Source organism: Haplochromis burtoni, unplaced genomic scaffold (genome assembly GCF_018398535.1).
Source record: "Haplochromis burtoni strain Fernald_Lab_line unplaced genomic scaffold, NCSU_Asbu1 Contig_81, whole genome shotgun sequence".
NCBI classification, from domain to species: Eukaryota; Metazoa; Chordata; class Actinopteri; order Cichliformes; family Cichlidae; genus Haplochromis; species Haplochromis burtoni.
Window position 1 is genome coordinate 89,734 of NW_024582442.1, and position 22,653 is coordinate 112,386.

Genomic DNA, 22,653 nt, shown 5'->3' on the forward strand with positions numbered 1-22,653 from the left:
CTCTTCCAGGTGGGTGTGGCCCTGTGAGTCACAGCGAAGCACGGCAAACAACATTCATAGTGTGTTCTGACTTTCAGTTGGTTTTACAGGGAGGGGAGTAAGAGTCTCGTGTTTAGCCTTCTCGCATACTTTGGATGTTTACTGGGTTTGTTTGTCTAATTTTACTTTCAGAGACACTCTGTGCCTGTTCTTATATTTCTCTCTCCGTGGTGAGTGAGTCACTTCCTGTCAGGAGCTCTGCCAGTTGCAGGGAACAAAAGCATCACAGCTCTGTAAAAAGGACTGGGTTTGTTTTTTGTTTTTTAAAAAAGTGTCTCTAAGTTGACTAACTGAGGGACAGACATGAGTAAAAAGGCAGGATATCCCCATTCAGTATTGATTTGAAGCATAAAGGCACTCTCGAGGCTTGTTTGTCTCCAAAAGGATTCCCATGCAGTGGATAAAAGAAACGCCCTCTTTGTAATTAACTGTCATGCAGTGCCTTCTTTCACAGAACAGTTTTGTTTTCCTTCCCAATTTTCTAACATTCCCGCTCTTTCTGTTCTTCCTGCTTTTCTCTGTCCGCTCTCACTCTCAGCTCCAGCTATTCAACAGCAGCGTTAGAGTTTGAGAAAGAGCACCAGATAGCTCCTGTGTACGAGTCGCCCAGGATGTCACGACGGAGCCTGCGTCTCCAGACCAGTGCCAGTCACTATGGAAACGAGAACCTGGCTGATTACTCCCAGAACCACCACAGCAGCAGCAGCAGCAGCAGCTACACCAACACCAGCACCAGGAGAGAGACACGGTGAGACCAGCAATGGGCACTTTTCCTCTTTGACTCTAACATTTAACTAACCAAAGAGTAAAAGAAGAATTTTAATAATAATAATAATAATAATGGATTGCATTTATATAGCGCTTTTCAGACCCTAAAGCGCTTTACAATACCACTATTCATTCACTCTCACATTCACACACTGGTGAAGGCAAACTACAGTTGTAGCCACAGCTGCCCTGGGGCAGACTGACAGAAGGCGAGGCTGCCATATCGCGCCATCGGCCCCTCTGGCCAACACCAGTAGGCGGTAGGGGAAGTGTCTTGCCCAAGGACACAATGACCGAGACTGTCCGAGCCGGGGCTCGAACCGGCAACCTTCCGATTACAAGACGAACACACACCTCTTGAGCGTGGCGATCGTGGATTTATTTATGTTGTTTATTTACGTTTGGTCATTCTGAATACCAACACAGACTGATTTGTGTCTCATGGCTTAGCTTCAGAATAGTCTGCCACTCCATCTACATTAAGCTGATTCTGTGGACTTTTCTTATCACGTAATTTTTCTTATCTGTATTTAATTTGTTTTCTAATGCAGTTTTGTATTGCTGTTTGCTGTGTTTTAATTTTCTATTGTATGTCTCTTGTGATTATTGCTGGGTATTTATAGTTTTATTTTGTTCTGCAGCACTTTTTGACTGCATGTCTGTAAAAAGAAACCACAGCTCAGTTGCGGGTTTTCTTTATTCCCATCCAATTACCAAACTCACAGCTCTGTTTCCCCTCTCTGCTAACACAGGACGCTGCGGAGCAGAAAGCAACAGTCCAGTTCCAACTCCCTGTCTTTATCCCTGAGCCAGGCCGCCACACCAAGGAAAACCCTCACCTTCTCAGCTGGTAATACCCCCATTAACAGCAGCAGCAGCTTGCAGCAAAGCAGCACAGCGTCTGATGCCGCTCAGATCACAGCCATCGTTGAGCAGCCCCATCTGAGGCAACGCACTGTCACTACCACCACAACAACAACTTATGTGGATGGACACTGGGGTAAGTTGGAATAAATAGCTACATAACAATAAAGGCTCAATCGTGAAAGAGAATACTTCTGAAAAATCTCCTTTAATTAAGCATTTTAATTTGATTCCACAGGGCAGAATATACAACTGAACTTCCTCTCTGAAAAAATAAAGTGACAGATGTTATTTTTTTTAGGTCCTAAAGACTCTATCAAAAAGAATTTAAGGCTTATCTTGGGTAACTGATCTTTGTTGACCCTATATTAGATAATCTTGCATACCCAGAATAATTGCTCAGGAGTGGAGGTACGACAGGATGAAGTGAAACTGCTGAGTTGGTTGAGAAAATGAGGCGGAGTAATGGTAAAGCAAAATGTTCAGTCAAGTAAAAGATGTTATTACAACACAAATCAGAATATATAAAACAAATATTTATGTTTGGGTAATTGCAGGGTTTTTGTTTGTTTTTTTAAATTAATTTTTTTTACTTAATTCAGACATTTGAGTATCAGTTTTATTTTTGAATGTGAACATGTTTACCTGCTCCACGTGGGCACCTGAGATCCTCTGAAACTCCCTCAAAAGCAGCTGCACACAGATCTGTGGATGGTATCGTTTCAAATTTCATTTTTCTACAAAAACGTCTCTCACAGAGTGAGGCACATTTCTAACTCCCTTTCTATCGTTCAGCGAGCTAAAGCAGCCAGATGGAGGCCGCTTACTGTGCGAGAGAATAACAGGAGACATTCTGTTGCTTCTAACTTTCTCTCTGACTGATCATTTCCACTCAAACATCTGACGTAAAATCACTTTCAGACATTATCATTAATGCTCGCGGAAGCTTCAGATATTCACTGTTGACTATCACTGAGTCTGAGGGGCGCAAAAGCCTGTAATCTGGAGAGCCCTGTTTTTTGTTTTAAGAGGACTTTTCCAGAACTCCATACCAAAAAATGTATCTTAACAGCAGTGTACTCCAGCACACTTACTGCAGATTTATGCAATCTTGCAAGAGAGAGTAAAAGATCTTAATCCTTATTCTGCTACAGTAGGTTTTTAATGTTGCTGTGTGCAGTCAACTACTTTAACACCAGGAAAAGAAAATGTAGCTAGTAGTTTAATGGTTTCCTTTGTGTTTGTTAATGAATGATTCATAAACATGTGAACACGCTCTCCTCCTGCAGGGCAGACTCCCAGCCACAGTTTATCAAGTGTCAACGGCGATGCCAGTACGTCAAAGTCCCACGCCGCGCTCTCCAATGGCTACATTTGCAGAGACTGCTCTGTACACTCTCAGAAGACGGACTCCTTTGTCACACAGTCCGCATCGTCATTATTATCGTCATCATCGTCGTCAACATTTCAAGCTGCCGAACCTTCCACCGATGCCCTCTCGTCAACATCATCACCTTTCACCAGTATTTACAGCAGAGACAGGAGTCGAAGGAACAAGACGGGTGAGAAATGTCGTACTTAAATGCAGCCATTGTTTTTATTGCTTGGATAACTGAGCTGGGAGGTTAAATGCATGTTTTCACTAAGTTGTGAAATGATGAGAATGTAATCAGTAGTGGTGTTTCTCTACAGGTGTCCTGGCTTCCATGTCTAACACGTGTATACGCTACAGCAAACAAGCCTTGGCCCCCATAGTGTCCTTAGTCACTGTGCTCTTCAACAGTGTGGTCTGGCTGGGTTCAAGGGCCAAGAGCCAAACAGGAAAAGGTACACAAAAAGAGACATTCTTTTCCCGTCATTTCCACATTTTCCTCTCTCATCGTTTGTCCCAACTTCCTGAGCCGCTCAGAGTGAGACTCTTGGTGATCTTGAGAGAGAACTGACTCCAGGAGCTTTTAGAGATGTGTGCAGCTAATTTGAAACCTCGTGATTTCTACCTCAGCAGCCCTGTCACCATCACTCTGTCTCACTCTCTTTGTGTTTCATGTGTAACCTTATTACCTTTTCCTCTTGCTGGACTCTTTCCATAGCTTCCTGTTTTGTTTTTATCCGAGTGCATCTTTGGGGAAACTCCTCTATCATTAATGTCACTTCTTCCTCGTCTTATCACCAATATTTATCTGTAGCTTTTTGTTGAGTGTGTGCATTTTTGACTAACACTAAGAATGCGGACCGGTGTGTCACCAGGTGCCTTGACATCGTTTTCGGACTCGGTGAGACAAGCGGCGTCCTCAAGTTTATCCCAACTGTGGCTATTAAAGCAGACCACTCTCCACAGGATGATGGGCCACGGGGCTAATGGATATGAAGGACAAGGTACCCACTGTTACTACTAAGGGCAAAGGTTAAAGGTCGCAGCTCCTGACATCTTCACCTGCTCTTGTGTTAATAAACTTTCCTGTTATAATTTCTTTTTTATCACTTCCTTCCTTCTTCAGCTCTTACTGTTTTGTTTGTTTAAGGAGAAAGGCGCCTCAAATGGAGATTTTTTGACGTTCAAGAATCTCTTCCTCATGTGTTTATGTCTCAACCTTCACTTTCACACTTTTGGCTTCTGTTTCTGAAGGAGGAAGTAAACTAAACACAAAATTAAAATCAAAACAACCATCGCCTGATTGTCAAGTGTCGAGTATGTGGCTGGTCAAGCAGAACTAACAAGGCTCTTTGACTCCAGCCACTTTATCAATGTGCAATCAAAAGTTTTAATTAGCAAAAAAAATTTATTTCCAACTCTGCTGCTGATCTAAGCTGTTTTTTTTCACAGCTGCAGAACTTTATCAACTGTGACCTTTTCACTACATGTGTTTTCTCCTCACTCTTCTATCTACTGCTCTTCATTTCCTTCACGAGGACTCCTCATCGTCACATTAGTGGCGTGCATTTTGCCATCCTCACACTCCGCCTTCCTTTTCATCAGAACTTTCTCACACAACTGATAATATTGCTAATACATGCCCTGTGTGTATATTGCAGCTCACTCGAGCTACTGTGGAAGCATGAATGTGAAGGATCTGGTTACTGAAGATGCGTCACATCTTAATCTCAATGGCTCCCTGTGTAAGCAGGCACTCACACACACTCACACACATGCATGTGCTCATTTTCTCACACGTAGCATGATTGACAGAGTTAATGATATGCGTGACCTGTGTCTAGATCAGCGAGCAAAGGTTGTGTGAACTGATTTAGCTGGTCTGAAGCCCGTTGACCGACGTGACCTGCAGATGTTTCTTTGTCTTAAATGTGTGCCTCAGACTAATGTCGAGCCATCAGTTTACACAAAAACGTCACACGACTGACCATGATCCAAGAAATAAAGCAAATTACTGGTTGAAAAGCATCTTGTTTTAGACTAGTAATAGGTGAAGTAGCTGCTGGATTTCACAATGGTCTTTAAAATTAAGAATAAAAGAAACAAATATGACAAATACCATTTTCAGTTGTTCTTCTGAGTCTGAATAAATTCTTAAATAATTAGAGACGACCTTTAAGTCAGGAAACGCAGCTTTGCATGGTGCAGCATCTCATGCATTGCAGAGTTATATAGAATATGCATGCTCATGGCTTTTTAAAAAATTATAATATAATTTGTTTTTCATTTTCTTTATTTTAATTTGCTTTGCTTTGATAATTTGCCCGACTGCGTTTCTTATTTTTTTTTTTTTTGTATGATTTCATTCACACATGCTTTTTTTCTGTTCATTCTGCGTGCCTGCTGTCCATCATTTGGGCTTACACAGGTGATGACTGTAAAGGGAAGCAGGTCTCTGAGACACACACCGTCCTCCTCAAACAGTCGTCTAGGTCCCGCCGACTGGCGGGGGCACTGTGGAGCGTCCTAGTTTATGCAGGTTAACCAGCACTTCTCTTATTGTTGATCACACCGTATAAATTTACAGGAACATGTATGTTTTGATCGTTCAGTTGCAGCTCGATCAGTTTATTGCTTTAGCTGAGTTTAGTGAATTAAACATTTCCCTCTTTTACCCTGTTTTGCAGGTCACTGCCTCCTCCAGCCAGGTTACTGTGTGATGAGAGCAGGCAAAGCTTTAGGTTCAGGTGTAGGGACGGCAGCACAAAGGATGCTCTCACTGTTCTGGATGCTCCTGGCGGCTCCAGGTCAGTAGCTCTTGTTTTTATTTCATCTTTTTAGAAATGTTCATCCTCTACTTCTTTCTTGCCCTCTCATTCTGTGTGTTTTGTATTTTTCTTTCTCAACAGTGAAGGCAGGCAAAGGACTTCTGTGGTTTCTTGCAACAGGATGGTACCAGCTGGTGTCTCTCATGTCTCTGCTCAACGTCTTCTTTCTAACCCGGTAAGAGTCGTCCTTCCTCAGCTGTCTTTCAGAATCTCGCAAGGAATAGAAGAGAGTTCAACATTTAATCTGTTGAACAGCTTTCAAAATACTAAAATATCCACATTTGATTTTTCCAAGATAAAACTGTGCAATAATATAATGGGATGGATTCCTGCATTTTAGCTGCTAAAGGTGAACTTATTTTCATCAGGAGGTAGTAGAGGCCAAACACGCTGTTAAAAGAGAGTAAACACTGGACTTTCATCATGCAGCCAGAAACAAGACACCAGATAAATGCTAATGATGCCCTGCAACTGCTGTGTACACAGTTTGGTCAAACAAAGAGCTGTCAGGCTCAACTGAGAATCATTATAGTGAGTACGATCAGGTCTGACCTCCACTAGCAATTAAGCATGTGACAGCTTTATCCTAGGCTTTCCTCAGCAGTGCAGATACACGTTGCATATCTAATTGAAAGTGCTGGAAGTTCTGTTAACAAACTCTATGAACTCTCTAAAGCCAAGTTAGGTTATTATGTTGTTATTTTCACTCCCATCGAGTGACCACAGCTCATAATCTTCAAGCAGTAGTGACTGCACTGAGTAAGACATTTGCAGTTCTCATAAAGCCACATTTCCTGAGCTGTGAGAACATTTTGAGTTATTACCCAGGGATTTTGCATTCATGCCACATGTCCTCCTGTCAGTTGTGCGTTGCTCTGATGTATGTACGTTCTGTGTTTCAGATGCCTTCCCAAACTCTGGAAGCTCCTGTTGTTGCTTTTGCCCCTTTTGCTCCTCCTTGGTGAGTGCCTTATCAAATATCTAACCTATTTAGCGAGCACATATAGAAAAAGTGATCGTGTGGCGGTAGATGTTATAACCAGCACGCATCCCCAGAGTGTGGGACAAATCAAGTAGCAGATTCAGGTCAGCCTTTTCAGGGCTGTGCTGTGGTTGAGCTCTGCTCACACAAGCTCTACTCACATAACGGTAAATCACAAACACATTTTATTAATCCTTTGTTTACTTGCTGAAATACTCCTTAGTGTACATGGCTTAGCCCTTACATTGTCATCACAATGGGCTTGCTTACTGCTGCTTCTGTAAATGAGGGAAGGAAATATTTAGACACTGTAGTCTTGCAGCTTCACTTATAAATGTGAATATTCAAATATCTCATGCCTTGTATCATACACATGACCCACAATTTAGACTGTTTTGTATCCACAATGTTAATATGTTGACTCTGTAGGGTTTAGGCTCATATCAGTGTGTTGAATAAGATTTAACAGTGTTATCTGTGATTTGTGTGCAGCTTTGTGGTTGTGGGGTCCGTCCACTGCTGCCCTGTTTGCCTACCTGCCAGCCATAAACCTAACAGAGTGGCGTCCTGCGTCACCCTTCACCTTCTTGTCAAACTTGGTACCAGTTCCTGCTTCTGTACCTGGCCCTGCACCAGAGGCTCCCATGGAGCAGACCCCAGCCACCCCAGTCTCACAAGTATCGGTAAGGGAGAATGAATATATATATACACATGTCACTACAACATGATTATAATCACTGATTGATTTTATTTTTTTTACATGATGTTCATTGATTTATTTCCCTCCTCAGCCAGTCCTTCCCCCTGTGGCAGTCTCCAGTGTGGACATGGAGCGTCTTGAACGCGTCGAGCGTCAGCTAGCCCTGCTTTGGGAGCGAGTCCAGCAGGGTAACCAGAAGCAGGAGCAGCGCCATGATAACATTTTGGGTCTCTACAGCACCCTAAGGGAGCAGCTCCATACGCAGACTGACAGGGACAGCCTAGGACTGTGGGTGGCCTCCTTGCTGGACCAGAGAATCGGTGTGCTGCGAGGAGAGCTGGAGCAGGAGAACACACAGAGAGCACAGGTAGGTGGATGACACAGTGCCAAAAACGCAAGTTAGTGCTGAAAGCTCAAGAACAAAGTTACAAGAGTTACATTTTTTCATTTTATTTTTTTGCAGGGTGCAGAGCTGCAAAAACAACAGCAAGAGAGTCAGGCAGCACGACTGGCTGATTTAGAGTTACTGCTCAAAGCTCTGTCTGCCAAGACTGAGGTATGTACTGCAGGTTTGCTGCTTTGCCACTGAGAACTTATAAAAGAGCATTAAACACTAAGTGCCAAACAGTTAAAATACTATAATATTTGTATAGTGTTGGAAAAATGGGGTAGACAGCCGAGCTGGTAAGAATGCAGCCCTGGTGTTAAGTCTGTATAAAGGGAACAGTGGTGCAACGTGAAATATTTAAACTTGCACTTTCTCACTGTGAAAGCCAACAGGACAAAATCACATGTCCTCCTTGAAAAAATAGTATCCAGTATGCATCTTGTCACTTGCAGTTTTTTAAATATGCTAACCGAATCCTCCTGTTTTTATATTTTCTTCACTGCTTCCATAACTGTTTTATATGTGTGCGACAGGAGGTGCAGCAGAAGCAGCAGCAGTATGAACATGAGAAGAAGAAAAGAGAGAAAGAAGCTGTCACTTCAGCTGCAGACACGGCTCCTGTGAGGTACAAGAAAAAAAAGGAGAATAAATAAACCTTACAGTCCACTTTTTTCCCTTTATTTTGTTGTTTGTGCGGTTTACATTTTGAGTTTCTGTCTCCCGATCAGTGTGGGCGTGAAGCAGGAGGACCATGACGCTCTGCTAACAGAAGTACAGAGACTTGAGGTAGAGCTGAGTAAAATCAGACAGGACCTGCAGGGCGTTGCAGGATGCAAGGGCAGGTGTGAGCAGCTGGACACGCTGCAAGACACTGTAAGTCAAATATTGACTTTTGTTTGGCTTTGTAAGACAATAAAAGCTTAGCCTGCTTGTTCTGTGAATCCTCTTGTATGAGTTTTTAAAATTGTCCCCGTCCCGCTCCCAGATATCAGCCCAGGTGTCCTCTCAGCTGCGTAAGGAGTTGCAGGCTCTGTTCTTTGGTGTTGGTGCTTCCGGAGAGGAGCAGGGCGAGGTGCCCGAGTCTCTGATCCACTGGCTGTCCCAGCGCTACGTGAGCACACCTGACCTGCAGGCTTCTCTGGCCTCACTGGAGCTTAGCATCCTGAGAAACATATCCCAGCAGCTGGAGGTCAGCAGGACCCAGACGGTGGTTGAGGCTGAGTCCAAAGCCAAGAGCATTGTTCAGACAGTAACCGGAACTGTCCGGCACACTTCTGCTGCCGAGGGACTGACAGAAGAGGTAATGTGTGCACACTTACCATCAGCATCATCAGTTGCATTTACATAATCCTAGTTGAGCTCAGTCTTGAAGACTGTTACTTTTCAATGTTTTTTTTGTTTTGTTTTTTTAGGCTCACATGTCATTTTTATCTCTGCTTCTTATTAGCAAGTGAAGCTGATTGTGCAGAATGCTCTGAAGCTCTACTCCCAGGATCGGACAGGCCAGGTGGACTATGCCCTGGAGTCTGGAGGTAAGAAGGAGGAAATCTTTCCATCCTTTACACAAGTCAGTAGCTAAGCCAGTGCGGCTCATCAGGCTGGTTATTACATAACTCAGGTCTGTGCAGTAATGTATCAACAAACTGATGTTTGGTACATGACTACTCTTATAAAAACTTTAGGTTGCAAGGTAAAGTACACTGTAAAATCTGAATGCTGCATAAATCACATTATATTCAATTGCAACACGTCTCTTATGCAATACGAGTGCAGGCATTAGCAAGCTCAAGGACACCAGGGTATTAATGCCACAATCTCCATTGTGAAATGTGCCACTAAGCAGAGTGTTGACCTATATGGGCCGGTGACTTCAGCATGTGTGTGCACTGAAACATTGTAACACTTTCATAGAAGAAAAATGCACATTATTTAATTGTAATGCTCTAGTTGCATAGAAGTAATGGCGATCAGTAAAAGCAGTCCTGGTGTTGTGTTGATGTTCTAACTGTTAAAAGCGGTATCGCCATGACTGAGTCGCAGTCCTCTACTTTAACTATAGTGCTCTCACACTGTGCAAAGATTTAAAGTTCACGTAACATCAGTGGTTGGAGAGTTCCCCCGGGCAACTAGTTTGCAGAGAGCATCACAGTTTGCTGGTGATTGCTGCAATAAATTCATCCTGTTGTCTCGCCACACATTGCCTCCTTAATGTGCATGACTGGCATCTCCTTTTTTTTTTTTTTACCCAGGATTGCAACATGCCAGTATATTAAGTTGTGATCAGTTCCATAAATGAGCTCAGACATGTCTGAAATAATTGTTACCGCCACCACTAGTTTGCCTTAAAGCAAAGTAGCAAGACATTTTTTTAAAAGTAAAATTTTTATTGCAATAAGCTCCACGCTGTCTGAATTTGGTGTATTTTAATATTAATGATTTTTTTGTGGACTTTAGAACGAAAACTTCCGGTTTAGTTAATTTCTGATTTTGTGTGTGTGTGTGTGTGTGTGTGTGTTGTGTGTGTGTGTGTGTGTGTTTGTGTGTGTGTGTTTTGCGTGTGTGTGTGTGTGTGTGTGTGTGTGTGTGTGTGTGTGTGTGTGTGTGTGTGTGTGTGTGTGTGTGTGTGTGTGTGTGTGTTTAAGGTGGCAGCATCCTCAGTACCCGCTGCTCTGAGACCTATGAAACCAAGACGGCCCTCATGAGTCTGTTTGGCCTGCCACTCTGGTACTTCTCCCAGTCTCCACGTGTTGTCATTCAGGTGAGCCTCGCCATGAGCTGAATAAAGTTGCGTTGCACCAAATATAACCAGTAAATAGATAGAATCTGCTGATCTAAAAGCCAGTCTCTCTCACTCCTCCACTAGCCTGATGTGTATCCTGGAAACTGCTGGGCATTTAAAGGCTCTCAGGGCTATCTGGTGATCCGGCTGTCCCTGAGGATCCTGCCCACATCCTTTGCTGTGGAGCACATCCCCAAGACCCTCTCCCCAACTGGAAACATCACCAGCGCCCCACGCAACTTCACCGTCTTTGTAAGAAAAACACCAACAAAAACCATGTAATGAGACACCTTCTACTCTAAAGCAAACATCCCAGGTGATCACAGGCTGCTTGTTTGTGTTCAGGGTCTAGATGATGAGTACCAAGAAGAGGGAAAGCTGCTGGGACACTACACATACCAGGACGATGGGGAGTCACTGCAGATCTTCCCGGTTATGGTAACTTTAGAGGCACTTCTTAACATGATTAGAAATGTAAAAATAATAATAATAATCACCTCAATGTTTGTCAGCACTTCCTGAAATCTTCCACTTTTTTTCCCCTCAGGAGGAGAATGACAAGACGTTCCAGATAATCGAAGTGAGGGTGTTGTCCAACTGGGGTCACCCCGAATACACCTGCCTGTACCGCTTCAGAGTCCACGGAGAACCTAGACCTCACTGAACCAACCACCACCACAACCATACTCACTTATATATGATGCACCACCCCATCTGTACATAGCTCTCACTGACTTAAACCCGTAAAACTGAAGGGACTCTGCAGGAAGTTTGTGGATGTTTTTGTATGAAAAGCAAAGAAGATGTGGATTGTTTAAAGCATTGTGCTCAGACCGAGTCATGAACGTAGTTTTTTGCGTAATTTTGAAAGAATCACAGGAAAGTTTGGATGAAGACTGTTAAAGATTGGGAGAATTTGAACCACAGAAGAAGCTAAGTCCCACTGCTACCCTTTTCAAGGCCTCTTGCACTGAATCAGCCCCCACCCCTGAGGGCACCAAGGCTCGCGGGAGCCAACAAACCCACCAGTCCCTCCTCAACACCTTCGACAAGAAGGTGGATGCGTGACATAAGGAGGGGGGCGGGGTTACAGACTCATCTCCACCAATTCTTCACACACCGTATCTGTCTGATTTTTCTTCTTATCTCTGTTTAACTTTTATTTTTTAATGTTTCACATCAGAGTACTATTTTCAGGATGAAGACCACTGCACCTTTGCCTGAGATGATATCCAGGCATGTCACTTCAATTTGTTGTCATGTCTCCACAGTGACTCCTACAGAACTGTTTTGGGCAGTCTGCAGGTCTGCACTCGACGCGTTATATCCACTACATTCTAATCTTGGCTTCATGCATCCATATAGCCATAACTAAGACTTTTATTTTGGAACTGAACATGCTGCCTATGGATAAGCGCTGAATGTTTTCTGAAGCGGCGGCTTTGATGCAAGTTTCCTTTAACTACACAGAAACATTATAAAACCACTGACCTGAGCTCTATGTGACTAAAGTATTAGGAGGATACTCACTATACGTCTCATTATGTAGAGACTCGTAGTTTTTACACCATGAAATTACCAATGTTGAACTACTCCTGTCAATAATTTCGCGTTTTCTGTTCTGCTTCTATGAAGAAGAGGTTCACTGTCTCCCTCTAGCTCAGTTAATCGTCCTCCTCACATGAGCTCCCACTATTCTGAAAACCCTGAAGGAATGTAATCTGTATATTTTATTGTTGATAGCTGATGCGCTGATCCTTTATAATATCTCCTTTTATCAGTGTTGCTTTATAAAAAAACCAACATCCTGTCATTATTATTGTACTACTATGATTTCTTCTGTTACTCGTGGTGTTTTACTTCTTTGATTTGATTTTTGGGGGTGTTCATTTTAGAGGGTGCTCTGCAAGAACTTGTTAGACAAATGTTTGTGGCACGGGTCTTCACAATTTCTTTAAAATTAAGGGTTCTCTCATCAATTTTGGTTCAAAATACGGGAAAGTCTAAATTGTTATGTGTAAAAAGGAAAAAAAAAGACTTTTGTTCACAATCTTATTTATTAACAAGTCAATTAGTGGCTGCAAGGTAAGACTTCCTGCAATGTATATTTTGTTAAAAGCTGTTCAGTGCATTTTGGAACCATCTTAGTTCTTTTGTTTGTTTGTTTTGTTTTTTTAAAGATAAATGGCTATTTTTGTTCAGTCATGAGATGACTTAACTGCTTTGGAATATATTCCAATAAAGACTTTAATTTTGAAGAAATAAATACATCATGGCTAAAAATTACTATGATGAGCTCTAACTTTTCCTCGTTTATATTCACAGTGGAAACGGTTAAGTGAATATGTTGTTGTTTGATCTTTTACATCATCATTTAGCAGGAGCATCTACAAGCAAAAATCTGAGGATCAACAGGCCTGAGTAATTCTGAGTTAACCAAAAATAATATGCATGTGTGTTACCTTAATACTTTTGAGGCATATATAATCACGTGCAAAAGTCTTTACTGCTCATCTCTTCATATTTTAAGAGGAAAATTAGAAATACATGAAATGCAAAAATAGAGTATGAGGCAAAAACATAGTTTGCACAGTTCTAATGAGCTTGAACGTCAATATTTGGTATGACCACCTGATCTCTCTGAGCCAAGGTTTCTTGTAATTTTGTTTAATCAGTCTTCAGGAATAGTTCTCCAGGCTTCTTTAAGGACATTCAAAGCTTTTCTTTGGATGTTGGCTGCCTTTTGTTCTGTTATCTATCGACATGATCCCACACTGCTTCAATAATGTTGACCTCTGGGCTCTGGGGAGGCCAATCCATGACTGATAGTGTTTCATTGTGTGTCTGTGTGTCTTTGGTTTTTTGTTTTTTTTTGTCCATCCAAGTACGCTTGTACTGCATTGGCAGTGTGTTCTGGATCATTGTCATGCTGAAAAATGAAGCTGCTGCCAAGTTTTTTTCCAGATCGTATTGCATTGTAGATCAAAATCTGATTGTACTTTTCTGCATTCATAATTCCATCAGTTTTGACAAGATCTTCAACATCATTGGCTTAAATTGACCCCAGACTGGGGCAGAGCCTCTGCTGTATTTTACAGATAGAAAGTTTTGGCCAGTTGCTCTTTGGGAGTCACCTTGCTGGTGCAAAAATGCTATAAGCTGTGTTATCTTTGGCATTTTTTTAGAATCAACTGTAGGCACAGCTCTGGTTCATCCCTGGAGTTAGGGTTGTGAATGAATCGTAGGTCTGTGTTTAGTGAAAAAGCAGCCAGTGTCTAAAGAAAAGCTCTGAAAGACTTTCTGATAACCTGTACAAGAAAGTCTGTCTCCTTGGAAGCAAAATTTATAGAAATGAGTGGTCTCTCAAAACTTGCATAGTACTTTATTATTCAAAAACAGTCTTCTTTTTTTTTTTTTTACGCACGTTGACTCCTTTATTATTGTTAGGAAACAAACTAAAAAACACGGCATACTCTTTAGTGACTGCCATTATTCAGTGTGTCTTTGCTGAGCTATTTCTTTCTGAGTCTCGCAGTATTGTTAGGTAAATACGCCTTTATAGGATTATTTCTCCTTAACTCCTATCATTAATCTAAGAGTTATATGATCGATACATGTATGTAGTTATCTGCTGCCCTCCAGTGGTTACATGGAAACTAAAGTCATTTTCCTAATTTTGCAACAGCTGAAAGTTTAAAACAAAGATATGAGAACTACAAAAGCAGCAGTAGCATTTTAGGGCCAACCCCCCTCCCCGTCTCGGTTTATTTTCTATGCATTGCATCGTTTCAGTATATTTTCATCGATTACTGAAGCGCTATGTCGGACTTGTTTACACCGGAAGTCACGTGAGCACACCTACCGGTGACTCCATGGCAACCGCTTGAGTTAACATAGATAATGGCAGAGATGATCTGTACTAAGAAATAATTTTTGCAGAAAATGTGGGAAGGTACGGCCTGATCTGTTTGACCCTGTGGTGAAACAGAAAAACAAAGGTTCACGTGTTCACTGTGTCTTTGTAGAGTTTGAGGCCGAACAGCACAGCGGTCCCAGCCCTGCGTGGACAGAGGCCAGCTCTGTGAGCACCCAGCTCTCCCGGCACAGCGTAAGTACACACAGACGACGTGATGTGTGCAAATACAAATCTGTGGGATTTCATCTGGATCCTGTGTCAGCCTCGTTTGAGATAACTGGGCCAGCTGGGTATTCAAATGCAAAACACTAACACATACATGTGATGTGTAAATTACAGCTGCCCTGAGACAAAATGTGAACCTAACTGATGGGGGTTTATAAATATTGCTTGAAGTGCAAAATAGCTCCTCCATTTTTATATGGTTTATAACAGAAAACTATAAAATAAATTATTTTTTAAACTATTTTTGAAGTTTAAATTGTTCATGAAAGTTGAATGATTGCTTTGGTTAGGTACTTATGGATGATCTTCTCAGAGACTTTGAGCCTGATGTTTGCTGTGCTCTCCCTGGATACTCTGCATTAGAAGGACCTCATCCTTCACGGCAGAATCGCCCCCCAACTGCTGAAACTACACCTTTTCCCCAAGTCCCTGAAAGTAAGATACATAGCTGCTCTCCCTGTAATGTGAAACTGTAAGTATTAATACATATTTGCCATCATTATAATTCTGTCTTTAAAATATTGTGCTTGTGTCAGATCCTGTCACGCGTTTCTTGGAGAAGAAAGTGTTTCCAGTGTTGGTACCTGGACTGGAGGCTTTGCTAAGAGAAGCCCAGAAAAATGGCTGCTTTAAGGTCTAAGTGTCTTTAATAAAAATCAATTGTAATCCTACAATTGGACCTCTGAGAAATCAGAAATTAATCAAGGATAAAAATCAACCACTAAAATATTTTTTTTCTGTTCAGGAAGTAAATAACCATAATTTGACATCTTAATCAAAAGCTAATAATTAATTTTATTGTTTTTTTTCTGCTTTTCTTTAGGAAAATGGTAAATTTGAAAGTTCACAGATAACAACAATAATATTTTAATATTTAAGAGTAATTAGTTTAGTGCATCTGTGCCATGAACCTGACATTGGGCGGTAGTCTGATCAATTTAAATGCTGTACAGGAATAATTAGCCAGTAGAGGGATCTAAAAAACAATTCAGTGCTGACAGACACCAAAATGGGAGCTTTGTTGTTTTAACGCTTGTACATTTTGCTGCTTTATAGTCAAGGGAGATGCTGAATGTAGGGCAGTCTCTTTTTTATTTCAGAGGAAAATAACAGCGTTTAACCCATGTGACTTTCTGACTGAGTGGCTCTACAAGTAAGAGTCCTCCTACACACACCTCACTCTGCACTCTGTAGTACTACCCTCACCTCACCACATAGATTCTCTCTGATGTCACATTGAAAGTGCTGTGTATGTGAAACACTGCACGTTTCACGTTTTTCATCCTTCCTCAGCCATAACCCTCGCAGGAGTGGACAGGAACCAGTGAGCTTTCATGACATCCCCTTTGTCAAGGACTGGCTTGGGATGCAGTGAGTATCTCTTCAGTTTGGACACCATGGTTATTATAGCTAACAAAGACGAAACTAAAACTGGGTGTGAAAAAACATTTTAGTAAACGAGAATAAAATAAAAATGCTAGAAGTTGCAAAACTGACTAAAATAGAATAAACATTTCAAGGGAATATTCTTAGCTTTAGTATTTGTAAAATAACGTGAAATTTTCATAACATGTACTGAAGTTATTGTACAAAAACATACAGTGTACAGTTTTTAATCCAGTGTCTGTAGCAGAGGTGTCCAACATAAGGCCCGAGGGCCAGAATCAGCCCTCCAAAGACTTCAATCTGGCCCAATGGGCAATTCTAGAAAATGTGAAGGTGAGCATAAATTTAGGACTTTTAATTCTATCTTCCAACGTTTTGCAGCATGATAAAGAGCTCCCCCATGGCCAATCTTACAACACCACGTTTCACTGGTTTGGCCCACTTTAAAATCAAAGTGGGATGTAATGGGCCCACGATGTAAAATATGTTTGACATCTATGGTTTATAGCACAACGCAACTATAAGCTATGACACACACACACACACACACAAAAACTCCATGTACGCTCTCCTTTCTTGTCTCATCACTCTTTCTTTTCCATTTCCTTCCATCCTCCAGTCCCAGGCCGCCCACTCCTCTGTTTCTGCGGCTCACTGAGTGCGAGGCTGCTCTGCTCATCCAGGCTTTCTGGAGAGGATACAAGGTATGTTGGACATGACTGGAAGCTGAGTGCTTTTTACAGGCTTTCTGTCCCAACATTTAGAAAAAGGGCTGGGGTTTGCAGAATGACAGGTCTGAAAAGCACCAAAAAGTGTGAAAAAATAAACAGGAAACCTAAACTTTAAGAAACGAGGGACGTTTTATGGAATGAAGAGGTTGCATTGCATAGTCTTGGATGCATTTTACATTTCACTGACACACAACTTTAGCTTTGCCTGCTTGACCAACTTCACAAACTCATCAAAGAATTCACAGTGTGGACATAAGATAACACTTTGAAGAAGAAAGTGTGTAGGAGTCCGGCAATCATCCCACAAGAGCACAACGACCCTGTGTGTGTGCGTGTCTGTTAGGCTACAATAGGCTCCCGCTAAGCGTGCATCGGCCAACAGTCTAGTTGTTGTCAGTCTTGTTGTATAATCCCATCCCCTTAAAGAGCCCCCTCTTCCACAGGGGCTGCAGTTTCATTCAGCAGCTTGATTATGTCATCAGTGATGCCAGGCTTTAAATCCCTCCTGTGTGGGTGTTGTGGTCTGAAGCACTCTGTGCTGTGATATAAATAGATATGCACAGACACTTCCAGAGGCAAACAGCAGCATCTCTCTCTGTCACTCTTTCTCCCTCACACACACGCACGCACGCACACACAGATAAACACCAGCTCCTGTGGTGTAAGGATAAGCAAGGGTCATGTTTTGTTTGTCTTGACAGAACCTCTTCTTTTGTGCGTTTCTTATCCGAAGTGCTTGTGGGAGGATTCAGCCTTAGTGTGGCTGCACAAACCACTGAGAGGAAAAGATGCCAGCTGCACCGACGTGGACAATTGCATTACATTTGAATGATTTGAAAATGTGCTTGCACATGTGGGCCTGAAGATAAAAGTGTGGATGCGGGCATAAAAAAAGATGGATCGAATGTGTGTCGTGAACTGCTGGGGCACCAGCAGAGGGCAGCACTCCCTCTTATTTGCCTTTTTTATTTTCTCCATGAACAACAAAATATAATTGATCTCTGCCCACATGTGGTGGCAGCAGTGAGCCAGCTGTCTGTCACTCCTTGCTGTATGTTTATCCTGAAATAAGAGGTTCAGCAGGGCCACTGATAGGACTGCAGCTGAACACCCCAAGGGATTCAGGGAAAGAGAGAGAGAGAGTGGGTAGAGACAGAGTGAGGGAATGGGAGGATTATGAGGAAGGATGATGGTTGGTCTATGTTTGGAACACTTTCGCATGGATGGCAAACGGGAGGAAAGAGGCGAGCTGATGTTGCAAAGTGGTGTCAGAGTAGGAAGATGCAGTTCTTCTAGGGGGTGGGAAAAGGGAGAGAGATGCAGCACAATCAGGGTCTGCAGCTGAGCGTTGGCCTCTTGGAAGACGCCTCTAGGATCATGACTTATTTAGGCTACATGAAGCGGAGCAGAATTTTTGTTTGGTCCTGACAGGCACTGTAGTGTGTTTCGACTGCTCTCACCTTGACTTGAGAAAAACGGCAGTTAACAGCGGAGTGGGCAGCAGAGGAGGGACGAGCACGTCAGCACAAACCGAGTGAACTGTAAAGCACCAGTGCCTTGTTAAACTTCTACTGGGATCATTAAACATAACTATTACAGAATTATTCTTACACCAGCGTGCAATCAAGATGTCGTAGCTCACAAATCTAATTTCTAAGTAAAGAATTCCAAGGAATGTTTCACTCAAATCTGCCTCTCTGTCTGATTTTATGTGCTTGAGGATAGTTTATTAGAGCATAATAGGATTGTGGGATTTTCCTGTAATATATAGTCAGTATAAGATCAGTGCACTCTGTTCACTTCACCCCCATCTGCCTCCACACGCACCCCATTCCCCCCCTCACACTTACACCCTCGGCTGTTATATAACCAGCTTGACGCAGCGCTGACTGCAGAGGGTGTGTGTGTGTGTGTGCGTGTGTGCGTGAGTGTTCTGGTAAGAAAGACAGACAGACTGAAGACTAGGAAGGGGCATGAGAGTATTTTCGTAGAGTGGAATTTTATCCCTCCATTATTAATCTCTTTCATCAAAACGCTGAGGGCTGAAGCAGAGCAGTGCTGGAGTGCACACAGACGCACACACAAACACACATAGACACAGATGCAAACTCATGACCCAGACAGTGCGTTTGTCTTTTGTTTCACTCACGTATAACTGTTAAGAGCTCCTAGGTCTAAACATATTATATAATCTTCTTTACACCGTGTACCTTAACCTAACTATAATCCATTCATCCATGCCTGCTACTTTAATGCACACTGATGTGCAAGCATGGACACATACAGTCTCCTCTGATCACTAAGACTTCTCAGGATTATTCAGCTGAGCTAGAGTAGTGTGGCTGTAGTGTAATAAATTCCCATTGCAATTAGACTGTCAATATTAGTGGGTTGTGGTCTGGTAGCTTTGCCCTTTATCATCATCACTGCCATTTCCACTGGCTCCAGTTGCAGATTTATTTATGTGGCTGGCCTTATCTCAGCTGCAGCGCACCTTTTATCTGACTGGGAAAAAAAAAAAAATCAAACCTAAGTCAGTTTTTTGGGGGGAGGGGGAGGGTCCTTTTTCTGTAGTGAAAACTTGAAACAAATACCATCAGTTGATTTCCACTGGAGAGTTTGGTAGATGAAAAGTCTGATACAACCACACACAGTATAAAACAAGGAGTAGCCACCGTGACATCACCTGTCCTATTTTGAAACTTCGAAGTGTTTTCACTGTCATGATTTTGTTGTTTTGAAACCAGATGTGATAAGCGTTGGCCAGAGCTGACCGTGAAATTCGGCATTCATTGGCTAACTAATTGTCAGCCCTATCCTGTTACCCAATGAGCACCTCCTGGATAAATCTGGTTTTGTGACACTTAGAATGGCTAAAATGTAAAAAGTAAACTTGATGTTTTCTAGTGAAGGGTGATGTAAGGCAGTTAGTTAGCTAGCTGCAAACAGCCAGAATACTTCTAGCTTTGTCCAGTCCAAGACAGCGTTGGTGTCATTATGCAGTGTATACACTGTACCACGTATATGACATATAGTAGGCTTTATACAACTTTGCAACCAAACAGTGAAAAACGTTCTTTCTTGTGCATGTTTCAACACTGTTTTAGCCGATGCTAACTCCGTATGCAGAGTGTGAACACATGCAGCATGGGTGGTTTTATTAACAATTGATGATGTCATCTTAAAAACTTTTTTAAAAGGCTCATACATCTTTTTTCTCACTGATACTTTCTTTTTTACATTCCTCATGCATTAATTTTTGTCTGCTTCCAGAATGTGTCGTTTTTCCTACTCTACTTTTCCTCTCCTATCTGTCACCTCTATCCCCAGCCGGCAGCTGGTCGTGGTCGATGGCTGCCACTTCCTGAGCCTGGTTCTGCCTGAGGTCTCTGCTTGTGAAAATGGAGTGCTACTTTTCAAAAGTGTTTTCTCTCTATTTCTCTCTTGGGTCTTGACATTTTTATACAAAGTGCTTTGAGGTGACTGTTGTTGTAAATTGGCACCACATAAGTAGAATTAATTCAACAGAATAGCAAAAATCTTGGGTTTCATCGGCGTTCTTTCTCATAGGCCTTTTAATAGACCTTTCCTTCCTTCTTGTACTGCAGCTCCAGATATTAAGAAATGGGGCACTGCAAGTGCTGAGTTGTATTCCTCCTGACATAAACGAATAGAGCTGGTTGAAAGAAACACACACATATATGTGCGCACACACACACACACACACACACACACACACACACACACACACACACACACACACACACACACACACACACACATTTGCCCCTCCCCAGAGTACTGCATAGTCAACAGTAGAAGTAGGTCTATGATTCCAGTTCAATGGTCCAAGGGCAGCAATAGATGAATGGTTTTAAATGTGGTTCGCTGTTAAGTCAATTTGATGTACCACGTGCAGTGACACTCATGCAGAAGATATGTCTCAGGCTTGGTCCTTGCTTACCCTCCTGTAAATGGGATGATGTCTCATATTTTCACTTGTGCATTTATCTGTGCCTACATTTGTCTTACTTCTTATTTAAATGTAAGTATTTTTTACCTTTAGGACAGTAGGGTGGCAGTGCAACTGCTTATTGTGACTCAGTCTACAGGGGCATGAATACAGGCCACAGGTCACTGGGCTGGTTAAGCCTTGAAGGAAGCTGTGGTGAACACAAAGATGATGGATGGGTGGAGTGTGAAGGGAAAATAAAGCAGACTGTGGCTGTGTCTTTATGCACTTGGTCGTGCAGCCACTTCCCCGGGTGAGGAGCTCAGTCTCACAGTCAGCTTTACACTGGAAAGGAATGCAGCTTGAAAGGCTGAGTTACGAGACTGCAACGTGTGCGTGCACACCATAATGTTGTATGCAATTGTGGATAATGTGGTGTGTGATAACAGTGGCCCTTGCAGTGTCTCGGTAATTTTTCTAATCACTCTAATCCCAGCCTTCATGCAAACATACAGCATGAGAGGACGGAGTCACATGCACACAAAACCAGGCTCTGCCACGTGAGCAGTGCATCAGCACGTATGATTATATCAAGAAGATAATGCGTTAGCGAAGTTTCACTAAGAATTCAAATGAGTATAAATAACTGTGAAAAACGATGAAGTTGAGATGCATATATTCTAACACGCAGTACAAGTAAAACATCAAAATTCTTAACCAGGCTTCGTGCCCAGGGTCAAAATAACTTAGCCCTGCAAATCAGCTGTGCTGATGCACACAGACAGGCTTCAGAAAACTCAGGCGCACACGCACACACACACACACACACACAACTCAGCCCTTTGTCTCCTGCTGTCATACACAAGCTGTCAGCATCCTGCAGAAAGCTAGTGTATTCATAAAGTCAGCTTTCCAAGAACTGACTTTGATTTTTGCTCCATTTCCATCATTTCTGAGAAGCTGACAGCATCAGAAGCAGAAAGGGAGAATACAAGATTTATGGAGGACATCAGTGAAGAGTGACAGAGAAGAAATGGCACACAGACATAAATAAAGCACACAAGCGATGGTGAGCAAACACAACAGACTTAACCACCCCTCCTCCCTCTGACCCTCACCCCTCATTTCCATTTCTATGGTTTGCTCCCATCAGCAGAGAGGCTGCTGCAGCACTGTGACACCCCGTGAATGAACTATTGGAGCGCTCTAGTTTTACCCATTCCTAAACCTATCACCAGGCTTATATAACAGACCCACTTTTGTACAATAGCAACACTTTTGTTGCCACATAACCAGGCACTTAGGAGAAAGTTGGGGTTGAATGGAGCAGAGTGAAAGGAGACTGGTGAGAAGAGAGGTGGGAGAGAATTCCGAGTGAAGAGAGGTGGATGGAGAGGGAAGAAATACTGATGTGTTGGGGAATCAAGGGAGAGTAATGTGTTAGTATGAAAGACAGTATCTGAGGAGAGATCTACCACCCAGGGAAGAAAGAAGCCTGTCAGAGATGGTTGAGTACAAAGAGCATAGAGGAAAGAAAAAGGAGGAGTAGGAGGACTAGTTAGTGGGAGAAGAATAGAAGGAGGAGGGATAAATATGAACAGGAGGTGAAGCCCTTTACAGATATTTTATTCACATTTGCAACATCAAACTTGCTCGGTAATCTTTCAGGAAGTCCTGCAGCACACACACACACACACACACACACACACACACACACACACAC

At 42.4% G+C, this 22,653-nt stretch overlaps 2 protein-coding genes across 13 annotated transcripts in view; both read left to right on the forward strand.

Annotated features, from left to right (window-relative positions):
• Positions 1-13,006, forward strand: part of sun1b (Sad1 and UNC84 domain containing 1b) — a 28,251-nt gene extending 15,245 nt beyond the window's left edge. For 4 of the 7 annotated variants that reach the window (XM_042222195.1, XM_042222193.1, XM_042222192.1 and 1 more), the window contains 21 exons: positions 578-787; positions 1,560-1,807; positions 2,961-3,233; positions 3,364-3,498; positions 3,919-4,047; positions 4,705-4,788; positions 5,472-5,582; positions 5,731-5,850; positions 5,953-6,046; positions 6,774-6,832; positions 7,346-7,536; positions 7,645-7,920; positions 8,017-8,109; positions 8,475-8,566; positions 8,670-8,814; positions 8,927-9,241; positions 9,389-9,473; positions 10,584-10,699; positions 10,805-10,972; positions 11,066-11,158; positions 11,268-13,006. In XM_042222195.1, coding sequence (XP_042078129.1) covers positions 651-787; positions 1,560-1,807; positions 2,961-3,233; positions 3,364-3,498; positions 3,919-4,047; positions 4,705-4,788; positions 5,472-5,582; positions 5,731-5,850; positions 5,953-6,046; positions 6,774-6,832; positions 7,346-7,536; positions 7,645-7,920; positions 8,017-8,109; positions 8,475-8,566; positions 8,670-8,814; positions 8,927-9,241; positions 9,389-9,473; positions 10,584-10,699; positions 10,805-10,972; positions 11,066-11,158; positions 11,268-11,384 — 3,081 coding nt within the window. In that variant the 5' untranslated portion in view covers positions 578-650 and the 3' untranslated portion in view covers positions 11,385-13,006. The remainder of the gene's footprint in view (positions 1-577; positions 788-1,559; positions 1,808-2,960; positions 3,234-3,363; positions 3,499-3,918; positions 4,048-4,704; positions 4,789-5,471; positions 5,583-5,730; positions 5,851-5,952; positions 6,047-6,773; positions 6,833-7,345; positions 7,537-7,644; positions 7,921-8,016; positions 8,110-8,474; positions 8,567-8,669; positions 8,815-8,926; positions 9,242-9,388; positions 9,474-10,583; positions 10,700-10,804; positions 10,973-11,065; positions 11,159-11,267) is intronic. The other 3 variants (XM_042222194.1, XM_042222197.1, XM_042222198.1) reach the window with 3 other exon arrangements.
• Positions 13,007-13,614: 608 nt separating this feature from the next.
• iqck (IQ motif containing K) overlaps positions 13,615-22,653 on the forward strand; it is a 20,661-nt gene continuing 11,622 nt past the window's right edge. For 5 of the 6 annotated variants that reach the window (XR_001336402.2, XR_006054555.1, XM_042222199.1 and 2 more), the window contains exons 1-7: positions 13,615-14,672; positions 14,746-14,828; positions 15,152-15,296; positions 15,398-15,495; positions 15,962-16,014; positions 16,155-16,232; positions 16,867-16,951. Coding sequence is in view for 4 of the 6 variants with exons in the window: in XM_042222199.1 (XP_042078133.1) it covers positions 14,663-14,672; positions 14,746-14,828; positions 15,152-15,296; positions 15,398-15,495; positions 15,962-16,014; positions 16,155-16,232; positions 16,867-16,951 (552 nt within the window). In the remaining 2 variants the exon portion in view is untranslated. The remainder of the gene's footprint in view (positions 14,673-14,745; positions 14,829-15,151; positions 15,297-15,397; positions 15,496-15,961; positions 16,015-16,154; positions 16,233-16,866; positions 16,952-22,653) is intronic. The other variant, XM_005925363.2, reaches the window with a different exon arrangement.